General features: G+C 33.8%; 1 protein-coding gene across 5 annotated transcripts in view; it reads right to left on the reverse strand.

Moving 5' to 3' along the window:
• LOC101896868 (homeotic protein ultrabithorax) overlaps positions 1-13,773 on the reverse strand; it is a 74,514-nt gene extending 60,741 nt beyond the window's left edge. For 2 of the 5 annotated variants that reach the window (XM_059126658.1, XM_005178543.4), the window contains exon 1: positions 10,872-13,772. In XM_059126658.1, the coding sequence (XP_058982641.1) occupies positions 10,872-11,622 (751 nt within the window). In that variant the 5' untranslated portion in view covers positions 11,623-13,772. Of the gene's footprint in view, positions 1-10,871 lie in introns of all 5 variants that reach the window. The other 3 variants (XM_020035091.2, XM_005178544.4, XM_005178546.4) reach the window with 3 other exon arrangements.
• Positions 13,774-14,446: the final 673 nt, after the last annotated feature.

Raw genomic sequence — 14,446 nt, forward strand, 5'->3', positions numbered from 1 at the left:
TCGGTATTAAACGAAATGTTTCAAGTTTGCAACAAATTTGTTAGTCCCCTAGTCCTATCCATGTCAGTAGTACTGTTAACTTTAATTTAATTTGTTAACTTTAATTTCCTTCATAATTTCGAATTTTAACTTTGCCGATATTTGTAGTAAGACAACACTTTTACTGGACCTTTCCAACTAAAAATATGTTGCAAGCAAATATCTCAACTCTGTACAAGTTCCACTCATGACAATCTCCTCTATGAGGAGATAATGTAATATTAAAATATATTTTGTCCAATATTATTTATCCAATAATAACACAGCAGTTATCGAAAATTCTTCGAAAATGGTAAATCTTAGTGCATGCCGAGTCTATATCACAAACGTAGTGTTTTTAATATTAGGGTAACAGATTTTCTACTCAAACTAAGCTTAAAAAATACTAAATTAAATCGATGATATTTCATATCACGCAATGTTAGATATATTACACACTTAAAATCTCAAAATTAAGCACAGTACTCTAAAATTTTCCGACGTCTATGTGTTTATCGCTTGGAATACGTGTGCAAAATGAAAACTTTGAGTAGAAACGTGCAAGTCCAACACCATTCATTCATGCAGCGTTTCATTAATTACGGAGAATTACGATATTTAAAATACAGACGACCAGGTAGAAAGATATCTTAAGAAAGTCTCATAAGAATCATAAATAAAGACATCTAGCGGTGTAGTTTGTAACTAACAACACAGGTAAGATCATTTTCTCATAATTATGACACCTTTCATAATTGGCAAAGAAATATGATTATTCCAATTGGAATCTTAAGAAATACTTGAGATTTTATCTAATCATAATTGGCATGAAATATTAAAACTCCAATGAGATATTTTTCCTATTATCAAAAGAAAATCTTCCTAAATTCTAAGTGCATAAATTTTAAATAAGAAATTCGTATTATAAATGACAAATCAAAACTTTAGTTTAAAGCCAAAAAAAAAAACGAATTCTATTATGTCCCATATAAACGTATTTTTTAGAAAACATTTAAAAATATGTGTAGGTGCAGTAGCTGCCAGACTTCTTTCATTGCTCATAACACTGGCCGGCATTTTCTTTTGTCTATTAAAGAATACAAAAAACCCAATAATACTATGAAAACGAAAAGAGCAATGTTTTGCCACTTTCGCTATAAATTGTCTCCAGATATATATGTATGCGATGTGGTTGGCATGGTGGAAGAACCGACGAAATTTATGGTGATGATAACATGTTTTCTTTAATTTAAAAGATTTTAAAAATAAATAAATTATTTCTTTTGCGAAGAGATTTTTGCGTGAAACGTTATAAATAAAAAAGGAGTAGATACACGTTTTTGTAGTTTTTGTTTTGTTGTTTTTTTTTTTCAAATTAGTGGTTTATAGAAATAGAAATGAATAAATAATAAAGAAAAATAAATAAATTATAATTAGAAAATAATTAAAATTAAAATGAGCTAATTGTTTGGAGAAATAAATTTTGTGAATATTGGGAAGAGAGATTTATTGTTTTCAAATTATAATTGGAAATTGATTACTATGCGGGGTGAGTTTAGCAGCAAAGAAGAAAACAAGTACTTTCGTATTAATCATGAAATAAGACCTCTAAATCTTTTTTTTTAAGAAAACGTGCCATCTGGATTTATATTGTTAAGAGAAAGGATTTGAAAATAAATTGTTTGGAATTCGAAAAAGAATTTTTAGATTTTCAAGGAGAATTCTGACTACAACAAAAGAATAAATAAAGATTTTGATAGACAAATAAGTAAATGAAAAATATTTGAACCGAACCCTGTCGTTTGAGCTGCGCTTTCCTAAAGAATCCTAGGAGTATTTCACGCATAACATTCTAATCCTTAGCTACGAACTTTGCAAAGACAGAAACCCAAATTGGATAATACCGCATTGTGCGCCATTTGTACTAAAGGGGGCATTATATATTTCAATGAATCCACATAGTTCTTTTACTTGACCATCCTATTGAAATATGTTGGTAAATACTAGAAAAACATCAAACAAGGCAAAGACTATTGTCCTCCAGTTATGGCCAACGCTGAGATGTTATGAAAGGAAATCAAGGAAATATAAAAAAGTCCGGTTTTACACTAGCTAGCCAAGAAATAAATTTATCCGATTTTCAAATGCTAAATTAGCTTACGCCCTGCAAGAAAATTGCATCCGTGGAAAAAATATAAAATAAAGTTGAAGTTGATGAAGGAAACCTATTTACTTTTATCTGTCTATAAAATAATGTCTCACTTGTGTGCTGGGGGATTATATTTATTCCTTTACAACCATTTTTTAGATTATTTTTTAGAAGTGGTGCTTTTACTATTTTTTACAAATGAAAATAGCTTAAGAAAAGATTATTCTAAATGTTTTGAATTTATGTGATGCCAGGTCCCCATTTCACTTTTGCTTAAAAATGTGTATGCATTGTCTATTTCGTTATCAGAATAATAATCGATATATTATTTTTTTGCATCTGATATTATTTTCTCTGATTTTTATCTGGGAAAATATCAGATACATTTTTTAAAACATCAGCATTCTTTTGGCGGCATTTATTAGCCACTCGTCCGACAGCTCTTAAAACAATTCCAGTGACAGCTCATTATATTCTTTACAAGCGTACAAAAGCATTTACTTTTCCAGCAAAAAAGTTATTCGTGATGGAGTTCCAGCGTGATAGTGTCATTTCCTTATATTTGGCTGGAAAACCACAAGTAACTATCGTTAGAGCACTCCAGCATTTAAATGTGAATAAATATTTTGTGTCTCGTACCATCGCTCGTTACCGTGATACTGGTAGCGTCGCCCGACGCAAAGGTAGTCGACAAAAGAAACCAGCAAGGTCAGCAGAAATGGTTCGAAAAGTAAAGAACCAACTTGATCGAAACTCGTGCCGCAATGGCCGGAAAATGGCTCGTGAGCTGAATATATCACAATATTTCATTCGGAAAATATTGAAAAAATGAGCTCGGAGTAAAGCCATCGAAATTCCAAAAAGTGCAAGAACATACTTACAAAGAGTTGCTTTGCCGAAAGTTGTGAACTGCCGAATTTGGTTTTCTTTGATGAGAAAACATTCGTTATCCAGCAGTTTGTAAACATCAAAATTATCGTGTTTAATTGCCAAAGAGGTCAGCTGAAAATGTGCACCTTCAGTTGGCCACCAGAACTCAAGCGCCGGCCATGGTAATCGTGTGAGCCGCCATAACAGCCGATGGTCGCTCTCCGCTCGTATTAATCGACCGTGGCATCAGAATAAATGTCGAATATTATCGCGAAAATATTCTGGAGGGTGTATTAAAGCCTAGGGCATGCAAACATTTTGGCCGCAGACCTTGGACATTCCTACAGGACTCAGAACCATCACACTCAGCACGCGCCACCCAAGAAAGGTTACAAAATGAGGTTCCTCGCTTCATTTCCAGCGCACAATGGCCACCAAAATCTCCGGATACCAATCCGTTGGACTATTGTGTCTGGAGTATTTTGGAAAGCAAGGGGCACAAAAAATAACAAAGTGTCGATCACCGCAAGCAAGCGCTTCGACGGGAATGGGCCAGAATACAGCAGAGCAACATTCGGGCAGCTTTTGACGGTTTCTTTGGCCGTTTGAAGGCCATAATTCGTGCCAAAGGTGACCAATTCGAACAAATCTAAATTTATTCTAAAATTTGATGCTATTTCCGACATTTTTTGCTTTCATTCAATAAAATTAAAAAAAAAAAAAACGTAAAAATTATGGCGTTTGACTTTGTTGCATTTTTTTATCTCACCTTGTATTTCGTTTAATGTCGTTATAAAATAAACAAACAATTTGTGTAACTATTCCCAATGGAAGTATATATTAAAAGTGACATTTGTTATAGTTACAAAATTCAAAATCTAATTAAGAGTTCAAATGTTATAAATCAAAACAATTGTTAAAATATGTTCTGCTGCCATTTACAATAAATAAAAACTATTTATACCCTACAACACTATGTGTTGGGGGTATTATAAGTTTGATTGGGCCAGAATTTATGTAACACCTCGAAATATTGGTTTCCCATATAGGAAAGTATATATGGATCTTCCTAGCTCGCCGAGCTGAGTCGATCTAGCTATGTATGTCCGTCCGTCCGTCTGTCCGTCTGTCCGTCTGTCCGTCTGTCCATGTTAATTTGTAATCACGCTACAGGTCGCAATTATGGCCCGATCTTCACGAAATTTAGAATGTAGGTGGGGTTAAGGTCAGAATAGAACCCTATTTCTTTTGGAGATGATCGCATAATATTTAGGGGTTGAAATGGACCAAAAACTGAAAAAATTCTGATTTTGCAGTTGCTCTACAGGTCGCAATTATAGACCAATCGACGCGGAATTTCGCATGTAGCTAGAGTTTAGGTCGGGGAAGAAGCCTACCAATTTGGGTGGTCATTGGATAATATTTAGCGGGTAAAATAGACCATATCTTTTGTGTTGAAAAAATTCAAAATTTTTCATTAAATCCCGGCGAAATCACAAAGCCATGACAAGGTTACTTCTGATCTTTACATTGTTGTTAACATCCATCAAATCGGATATATAGCAAAATATGTGCGATATATATGTCTATCAAAGAAGATATGCTTGAAAGATCTCTTATATGTCGAGAACGGCTGAACTGATTTCGACAGTTCTCATTAATTTAAAATGGCCTCTTGGCAGGGAAGAAAAAACGTCTAAAAGATTGCATAAAAATATCTCTCTAAAGATGAAAATATTGACTTTGTAATATTTTCTCATATTTTTTCAACTTTGTCATATTTTTGGCATATTTTCATTTTGAATAAAACATTTGATAATATTTCTACAGCTAACAAAACTAAGTAGTTAGGATATCAGGATATCATATATAGATCGCATTTATGGCCCGATCCTTATGAAATTTTGCATGGGGATAAGATGAGGGTCAGAATAGAAGCCTACTCTTTTTGGAGATAATCGCCATATATTTAAGGGTTGAAATGGACCAAAAAAACTGCAAAATTGTCAAGAGGTCAGTATTGCCCGATCCTCACGCACATTTGAATGGGGGTTACGGGCATTGCAAAAAGCCAAGCAGTTTCCAAAAATATTCAATGTGTGAAATAGTTTGCCAACTTTTGTAGACAAAATACGAAAATGTCCATTCCAGTGACTCTTTGGAGAATTCACAAATACTGGAAAGACGCACTTCTGACTCTTTCGTTAACGCTGATTTCGTTGAAGAATATAGTCAAATGTCTGTATCTCATATAGATGCGTTTCAGTCAAAAACCAATAATAAATGTTAATCTTTTGCCACTTCTGAGAGATTATAGGTCTTTGGGAAATATTGGTTCCAGATCCAGGAAGACCATTTACGTGCAACATCTACCAATAAATTGGAAATGAGCAAATTAGTTTATGTTGCTATTATTAGAAAATTGGAGAACGGAACCTGATGGTTTCTTTTATTATTTGTCAGAATATCTTGTGGAATTCTTTCGAGTATCTCGCCTATATAAACTGTATCGTTTATTATAGTGTTGTAGGGTATTCAACGGTCGGCCCCGCTCGACTGTAGCCTTTGCTTACTTGTTTTAATATGGAAAGAATATCGCCCTAATCTTTATCAGCAACATTATATTTTGATGATCTTTTAGGGTCAAATAATGGATTACAATATATATTTAATGTTGACAGCCACAAAAACCCACAGAATTGATCATAGCCATCCATTGGAGTGTTGGTATTTTGTTTTTAGAATACGATTCCATTAAGAAGAAAAACATGTCGTATATACTCTAATACAAAATGGCGTAATATGTGAATGGCTGAGATTTTAGTTCTTCCGAAACTAACGGCACACAATGTCAAGAACTAAAAAAAAACATTGTGGGAAAATATAGAAATAATTCTGAAAGCAATCTTAAGAATTTAATTTCATTATTAGGTGGCCTATCTTTAGAAAATCTTTGTTCTTGTAATGTCCGCAATATGAAACAGCCACATGGTGTGGGTGTGTTTGCACAACGATTTCAAAGAGTTTCGGATTGCATGAACTGGTTATGAGTTATCCTCTGCCTTGGTTATTGGATTTCTTCAATTTTCTTTTTCAAAAAAGAAACCATCAAACTCTTGCTGAGTCTTCTAATGCAGTAGTTGAGGAGTTTGTAATATTGTTGTTGGCTGTGTTGTAAATGTAATAATTACATAATTGTGTACCGCGGTGAGCTCTGTATTTAGTAAAGGGCTTTTGAACGAACTATGCAGAGACACATGTGGCGTTGGCGTTGTCAGCCGACATGCCCGGTTACTAAACTCTAACACGTATTAACTCTACCAGTTATGGCACATTCGCGCTAGCTGGTCGCCTGCCTGGTTGTTTTGTACAGATGTTGATGCTGTTGCAATTGTTGGTAACAAAAAAATGCTTTATTAGGTTGCTCTCTAGAAGAAAGGTAGCTAGCCTGTTTTGTTGTTTCAGCGATGGCAAATAAAGACCCACCACAAGCAAAGGACCAAAAACTAAAATTTCATGGAGTGCGAAAAAATTTATTTTTTAAACGGTTTGTTGATGTTCTCAAATTAAAAGGATTGTTTCACACCGTTTTTACACGTTGTGTTGCGCTTTTTTCTTCTCTTGCTCAGTAAAAGGTTTTCATTTTTTTCCTATCCTTTTCCAGCATTACGACTGTGAAAGGCAACATGAATCTATCCAGTGCCGCCTGGTTGGATGGCAGCTAGCCGGGTAGCCTCTATGATGCTGGAAGTCATAATTTTTGATTTTTTTTTTCACTGTTTGCTTTACTGGTGCAAAGCTAAACTCCAAAGGTGACAAATTATGAGACAAATTGTGCAATTAACATTTATTGTCACGGTTTGCATGAAAGGTTATTTTTGTCTCATATTTTAACAAAAAAAAAATGTGTGTTTATTTATTGAAGCTGTTTTGTGTGAAAAATAAAGTTATTATTTGTAATTTATATTCTACTCTTCTTATCATTTTAAAAAAGTGAAAAATTCCAAGTAAAACCAAATATCATTATAATAAAATGCCACTATTAAATCAAATCGAATGGGGAAATAATTGATTTCAAATTGTATCTGCATCGAGAGAGACGTTCAAATACCGGTTAAAATACAATAACCCAAAGAATAACCCCAAGCAAACGTAATCATATATGCCGTGAAACTGAAACTGTTATTATATCACTGCGGGGTTATGTGTGGCAGTCAGTCGTCAGCAGAAGCAGATGAAGAAAACAACAAAAATATAAACAAAAACAACTGCAAATTGGCCAACATTCAGAAAGTGTATTGAATTCAATCACATAATAATAACAAGTGCATAAAATGACGAATGATTACTGCAGCTGATTTCATATCACGACGCACCGTGCTTGTTTTGAGATAAAAAAAAAACTTGAGTGGAAAAAAAAGTGGAGCCATTGAAAAGGGAATTACAAAAAATGTTACTGGAATACGTGGAACTGGAGACGTGGAACTTAAAATTCGTTGAAAAATCAAATGAGGATTAAAAATTAGAATAGTATCAACATGGCTAACAGAATTGTCTAGGATAGAGAGAATGATGTTCAAAAGTATCAAAATTAGAAAACAATCAAACACTAAAATATTTTTATGGATTTTATCCATGTTTGCATTTAGGCTCCCGTCAATAACCTGTCAATTTTGTTCGCTTAATTTCTTAACCCTATCCAAGAAACGTTCTATTGTATTAAGATCATATTAGATGTAACAAAAGTTTTAGGTAAATGTCAAATATAGAAAATTTTTTTAATTTTATTATTTTTTTTTCAATGAATATGGACATTTTTCTGAAAGAAAAAAATCTGAAAATGGCCAAAAAATAACACCACCTTATAAATAGGTCTTTAGATTTTTAAATATACCCAAAGACAACATTAACTTTATAACTTAAAATTTATTGGAGAGTTCCACACATTTTATGTTGGATCTAATAGTCCTAATTTTCTGCAGGCCACTTTAAAACGAATGTGAGACAATCCTAGATGGCCAGGTTGACAGTTTTTTAGGTTTTCGACTGTCGCAAAGTTGTAAACGTCATATACTTGTACAAAACCTAGAAAAAGTATAAAATGACAACATTATATATAAAACGACCTGTACAAAACGTAAAAGAAGTATAAAACGATATATTCCTCTAAGATATTGTAATATCCCACATAAAACGCACCAAAGTTGGCTGATAAACGTTAAGGTTGTATTATTGAAACCTCGATGATCAGAATGATAATACTATCCTCGTGTACATTTTCTAGATTTAGCTAAGTTACATCCGAAGTTTAAAATTAAATAAAAAATGAATTAAAAATATTTTCTTTAAACATTTTTCAATTGACATTTATTGTTTTTATTAAAATTTTTATAGAACAGGAATTGTGTTTTTTGTTGCAAAGTAGCCAAGCTTGTGACCGTTGTGTTTCTTATAAAGAAAAACTGCATTGTCTCTCGTTCTAGCTTCAAAATCTGCAACCAAACTAATTTGGCTCTGTCCTTTTATTGCCAGAAGGCTGCTATTTATGAAAAGAGTGAAATGATTTCTCAGATGGCTAACATGCGGTCATTAAAAATTATAATAAGGTTGACAAATATTTTATCACCGTATTTTTGCCTAAAATACTTATTATATGCATAGGTTTACGAATTTTTCGACGTATGTATGATATGTCGGAAAAGTATATTATATACGTCACAATATCTGACAAACCATCTATGGCAGCATTTCGTATTTTGTGTAGTGAAGGCTCAAATGTTCTGAGTTCAACTAAACATGAAATATATTCTAGACTAAGTTTCGAGTTTTAAGATTGACACAAGACAATACTTTAAGGATATAATGGACATTTATAAACCATATGTTGTTTTAATTTCGAAAAAATTATATCAGTTTTTGTAAGATTATGGTTTTTGTAGCGAATGTTTCTTCTGTCAAAGAAAAGCAAACGAGCGATTTTCTTCTCTTGCATTTTTGACTTTTGTAACAAAACAAATGCGAACGAAAACGGCCAAAAATTAGGAAGAATCCTCTCAATTGGAACTGGATTTTACTGTTTGTTTCAGAATTACACCAGATTGGAAATTCCTTTTGACGCATCTTACAAGACTACATTCTATACACACATCTTTAATTAACTTTTTTTTTTGGGAAAATTCGAAATTTACTGCTTGTCATAAGCAATACAATATATAATGAGAACAATTTAGAGAATAATGGTTATGTAAATACTAACAAATAAAAACCTTTCTAAATTTTTAGAAATGTATTGTTTTTTGTATTATTTTTTTACGGATTTTTTGTATTTATTTTTTACAGAACAGAGATTCTTGTGACTCATAAAAATGTATTATGTTAAATAACAATGAAAATGTACTGGATTAGGCGGGTCCTTTTTTACAAATTCAATTTTTAGACCAATAGAGGAGTATTCTTGCCACTTGGTATTTTGAATTAATTTTCCAATACAAACTATGTTTTAAAACATGTTTTATTCTTCAATGGGAAATAGTTTTAGGATTTGTTATATAGATTTTTTGAGTTTGCTTTTTCTTAAGTAATACACTTCTCCACCAACAGACAACAGATAAACACTGCTCACATTCATATTTATTCCGAGTTCAAGTGATCTGATTCTTTAAGTGGAAAAACTGTAAATTTGGGAAGAACGTTGAAGTTAATTATTTTAGTTTTACAAGCATATTTCTATCACTCGCGGTCCATATTCGCTTATTGTTCACTTATTTTACATAGAAATATGAAAAATTTTAACGTAATACTTGTTATTAGGCATCTAATAGAGTATATTTATCTCCTAATCACAATATCAAAAAAATATTTGTGAAGAATTCATTAAATTTAATTCAATAAAAAATGGAAAAATTTTCAAAACATCAAGGTCTATTTCATATTAATTTTCAATAGATATTGTGAATATATATTTATTTTCTAACATTTTAAGAATATTTAAAAAAAATTGAATTTTAATTCTGCAGTGATCATTATAACGGCGTTCAATCAAATTTATTTAAAAATTGGGTTTATGTTTTATAAGACTTTAGGAATATAAATATATTTGTTGTTGAAATTGAAATTCAGTTTTCGACCTTTTTTCCAAGTACTTTTTGATATTAGTTTTTTAAGATGTTTCTAGATTAATTTTTTAGACATACAGATTGTACTTTGGATATTTTAAATTTATTTGTTTTAACTATGGTGTTTGTTGCCTGACTGATTTTTTTATATCATATGGGAAAGATTGTTCATCATGTTCAGAGTAACTAATACATTTTATATTTTGTTATTTAGCTTTAAAAAAGCATAGATATAAAAATGCCTTTCAAAATGAGTATTGCGAAGTTTTTTGAGAGAATTTTGAAGTTGTATAAAACGTTAAGAACTATTTCAAATTAGATTACCGACTTGATGCAATTAATTAGTAAAATATACACTTTGTTCAATTGGGTAAACCAGGCTTAATACCAGCCTTATTTTATACAGGCGCACATTCATAACTTTCTAAGAAAAGACCAATAATACATTCGAGAAGGGTGCATAATAACATATACTGCTTTTAAGTATTCACCGCAATTATTATTATTTTTTTTACCCCTACTAAATTATGAAAAAAATTTTTTTTTGGTAGAATTTGATTCAGGGTTCGATTCCTGATCTCCTTGTATCTGGAAACCTTGTGAGCTTGGTGAATTAAATGTTTTAATTGAATTTTAATGCATTTTTTCAAAGCCCAGAATTCGTACTATTTTTTGTACTTATTTTAAGTATTGAGAAAATAAATATTTTTTCAACTCACCTGCGATAGCCATCCAGGGATAGAATGTGTGATTGCTGGCCTGGTGTAAACTACTTGCTGTTTGTGCGGCGGCGGCTCCTGAAATTGTACAATTCGCATTCCAAGCCGTTGCCCCGCCTACACCGCCAGCACCACCGACATTAGCACTCTGACCACTTTGCCCAACCCCGGTACCGGCGCCGCCCACAACACCGGCACTACCGCCGCGATGGCTTACCGGACTACCGCCCGATGTGTCCAAATAGCCGCCCACCCGTGAGTCCGGTGTACAGGCCGAGGGTCTGACGGGCATACCACCGCCTCCACCAGCTCCACCACCGCCACTTGTATTTTGTCCACCATTGGCGGTATTATTTGCACCGTTCGCCGAGCCCGCTGAACCGCCACCACCACCACCAGTACCGCCGCCACCACCGGCTCCACCCCCGTTCGCTGTGGTATTCCATATGTCTTTGTAGCCGTTTATTGTATCCGATTTGATGTTGAGGCAATCTTGTTTGTAGGCATTGCCATCACCGTAGATTTTGTTACAGGCGGCGGTAATACTGGCATCGTAGGGGGAATCTTGGGTAGAACGTTGCAGATGATGATTGGTGTAGGGTGTCATGCCCAGCGATAGGGGGAAACCTCTGTAGGCCGCTGCTGCGGCGGTGGCCGACTGATCATGATGGCCAGCGGTACCCATGGACATGCCAGTGGCCTGATGTGGATGGCCGTAAAAGCCAGAAGCTTGTTCAAAATATGAATTCATACTGTTGGCGGTAAGAATTTTGGCGGTTTAAATATGTGTAGATGGTTGGAAGGAAAATTTAAGTGGAGAGTTGTTGCTTCGATTTTCGTAATTGGGATTTACTTTTATTAAAATATTTTTCTTTATTTATTTTTTATAAACTGTATTGCACTTTATTTGAATTCTGTCTTATTTATTTGAATTATTTGTATTTTCTACATTTATGTCTTAAATATTTGTATTTTTTTTTTAAATATATGTCTTAAATAGCTTTATTATTTTTATTATTTCAAAAATCGTATACTTGAATTCCAGTTTAAATTTGCACTTTATTATTATTATTATTATTTTATAGATTCATTTCATTTCACAGAAAAATGTTTTGTCATTTACTCTTTCACTTTTTATTTTGTTAATATTTTTTTGTTGCTTGGCATTGGTTTTTTTGTTTTTGATTTTATAGCGAAAGAACGAAATAATTTATTGAAATTTGAAATTTATTATTTTTGTGTCACTTGTAGCAACAATAAACATTATCATTATAATAACAATAGTGTGTTGCTGTTTTTTGTTGGTTGGCCGCTTCTTTCGTTTTGTTTTGTTTCGTTCCGTTTTTATTGTTGTATTATTTTATTTTGTGTTTAGTTGTTGTAATCATAACAATAATAATTACTTTTATTGTATATTTTTACGATTATTATTTGTTTTTATTGTTATTATTATTTTTGTGATACGATTAGTTTTAGTTGTAGTGTTGGTAGTAGCAGTGGTAGTACGACTTGTAGTTGTTGTACAAGTTGTCTTTGTATTTTGTTGCTATTGCTGATTAAGTGATGTATTCTCATTACGACCGTCGTAGACAAACTGACTGAATGTCCAAAATAATCATAAAGATTTTCTTTCAAGTGCGCGGTGCATTTGGGTGATGATGATAGCGCCCAACGTGAATAGCAGCGAACGACGACAACGACTACGGCAGCAGCACAAGGCGCTCAGTACCCCGACTACGACGATGATGACGACAACGACCAGAAGTCAAAACGAAATACCAAACAAACGTTAGGACGGGCGGAAAAACTCACTGATTATGAGTGGAGCACACGAGCGAACGAGCCACTAGTTGTTGGTTCTTTATTAGTCTTGTCAAAGGGGAGAGTTGTTAAGTTAAAACGACGACGGCATTATTTTCAAAATGAGACTGTTTTAGATTTTTTGTTTTTTTTTTTTTTCTATTCTTAACACTTTTGTTTTGACGTAGAGTTTAGCGCCCCAGAATTGTTCAAATAACCATAAAATAATTGGCGATAAAATTTTGTAATAAAAGAAAGCGCGCGCCTGTTAACCAAACCGTTGCCATCGAACGAATAATCCAACGTTTTACTGTTGGTTGTGTTATGACTGAAGAATGTTGTGTTGTTGGTTGTTGTAGCGGACGACGTATTGCTTGCTGGCTGGCTGGCTGACTGGATGGATGGTTGTTTTGTGTGGTTGTTTGGCTTGGCTCTCTGTCTATGGGTTATTGAGTGTATGTTTGTTGGTTGGTTGGTTGGATGGATGGATGGTGCTGTGCTCTGAGCATGGTGCCCATTCCTCCTTGGTCGATGATGACAATGATTGCGATAGCGCACAACCAGAGTTTTAACAGTAGTCCGTATATCAGAAGTAGGCAGTGCAGCAGCAGCAGAAGCAGGAACACCAGCCCTAATAACACCCCCTCACCTTAGCAGTCTTTGCAACCGAACCAAAGAGCTCCCCCTTAAAATACACGTTGTTTTCATGCTCTGAAAACACAAAAGAGCGAGGAATAACATTCAAAAGAGCAGTCGGAATATCAGAACAAAGCTTAAATGAGTATAAAATCCACAAAGAACTTGTTTTTCATTTGGGAGTCATCGAGCCAAAGAGTCGGTCACACATTTTGGGGAAAACTCTTAAAAATGTGCACAAAACACACCATCAGACACACAACACTTTAGCAGCTTTTAATTAGATAATAACTTTAAAATATTTTACAAAAATCACAAGCATTTCCACTTTGTTATCCAATAAAAACTCCAACTCGACACTTGTTTTAGCGACGGCTTTTGGTCTAACACCGGGACGGAATGAATTTATTTATATTTTATAGAAGAACCAAAACTTATGGCACAATAAATTTTATTTCATAGTATAGCTATAAAAATGATTTAAATGTGGCACGTTATAGGCGAACACTAAAGCAAACATCATAAAAACCATTCAACAAAAGGCCCCTAACAGCAGATAAATTGGGTGAGAGAGTTCATGGGACTTCAAATGAACCCCAACAACGGGAGATAGAGAGAACACAACGCCAATGGAACCTCCCCATGCCAAAAATCTAACACTGAAATCCACTCAAAACATAACACAACACAAGAAAATGAACACACAGTTCATTTTTTAGGCCCCCATGCAAACACACTCACACGCGCGCACACACAGTTCTCTGAGAACCAACAACATCAAACATGTTCGATGCTCTCGCCATAATTTGAAATAAGACTCAATTTGGTAATACATCATTATATGCACTCCAAAAATCTAAAGCAGCAAATTCATTTCGTGTGACCCAACCGTATTTCACTCAAACCCATTGGGTGTGAGTGGTAAGTGATGTATTAGTGTGCGGTGGTTGCTGTTGTTGTTGGGCATGTGTGTTTGAGTTGTATTGTGTTGTTATATTTCGTAGATGAGGAAAATTCATCATGGTGGTTAGGGCGGTGAAATTTTCTTATAGGCCAAATGCAAGCAGTATTTCCCTTTAGTCGATGTTTTTGTGTGAGTTTTGTGCGGCTCTTACTTTGCAAATGTATTTGTGTGAGAT

The sequence above is a fragment of the Musca domestica genome, unplaced genomic scaffold, assembly GCF_030504385.1.
Source record: "Musca domestica strain aabys unplaced genomic scaffold, Musca_domestica.polishedcontigs.V.1.1 4, whole genome shotgun sequence".
NCBI classification, from domain to species: Eukaryota; Metazoa; Arthropoda; class Insecta; order Diptera; family Muscidae; genus Musca; species Musca domestica.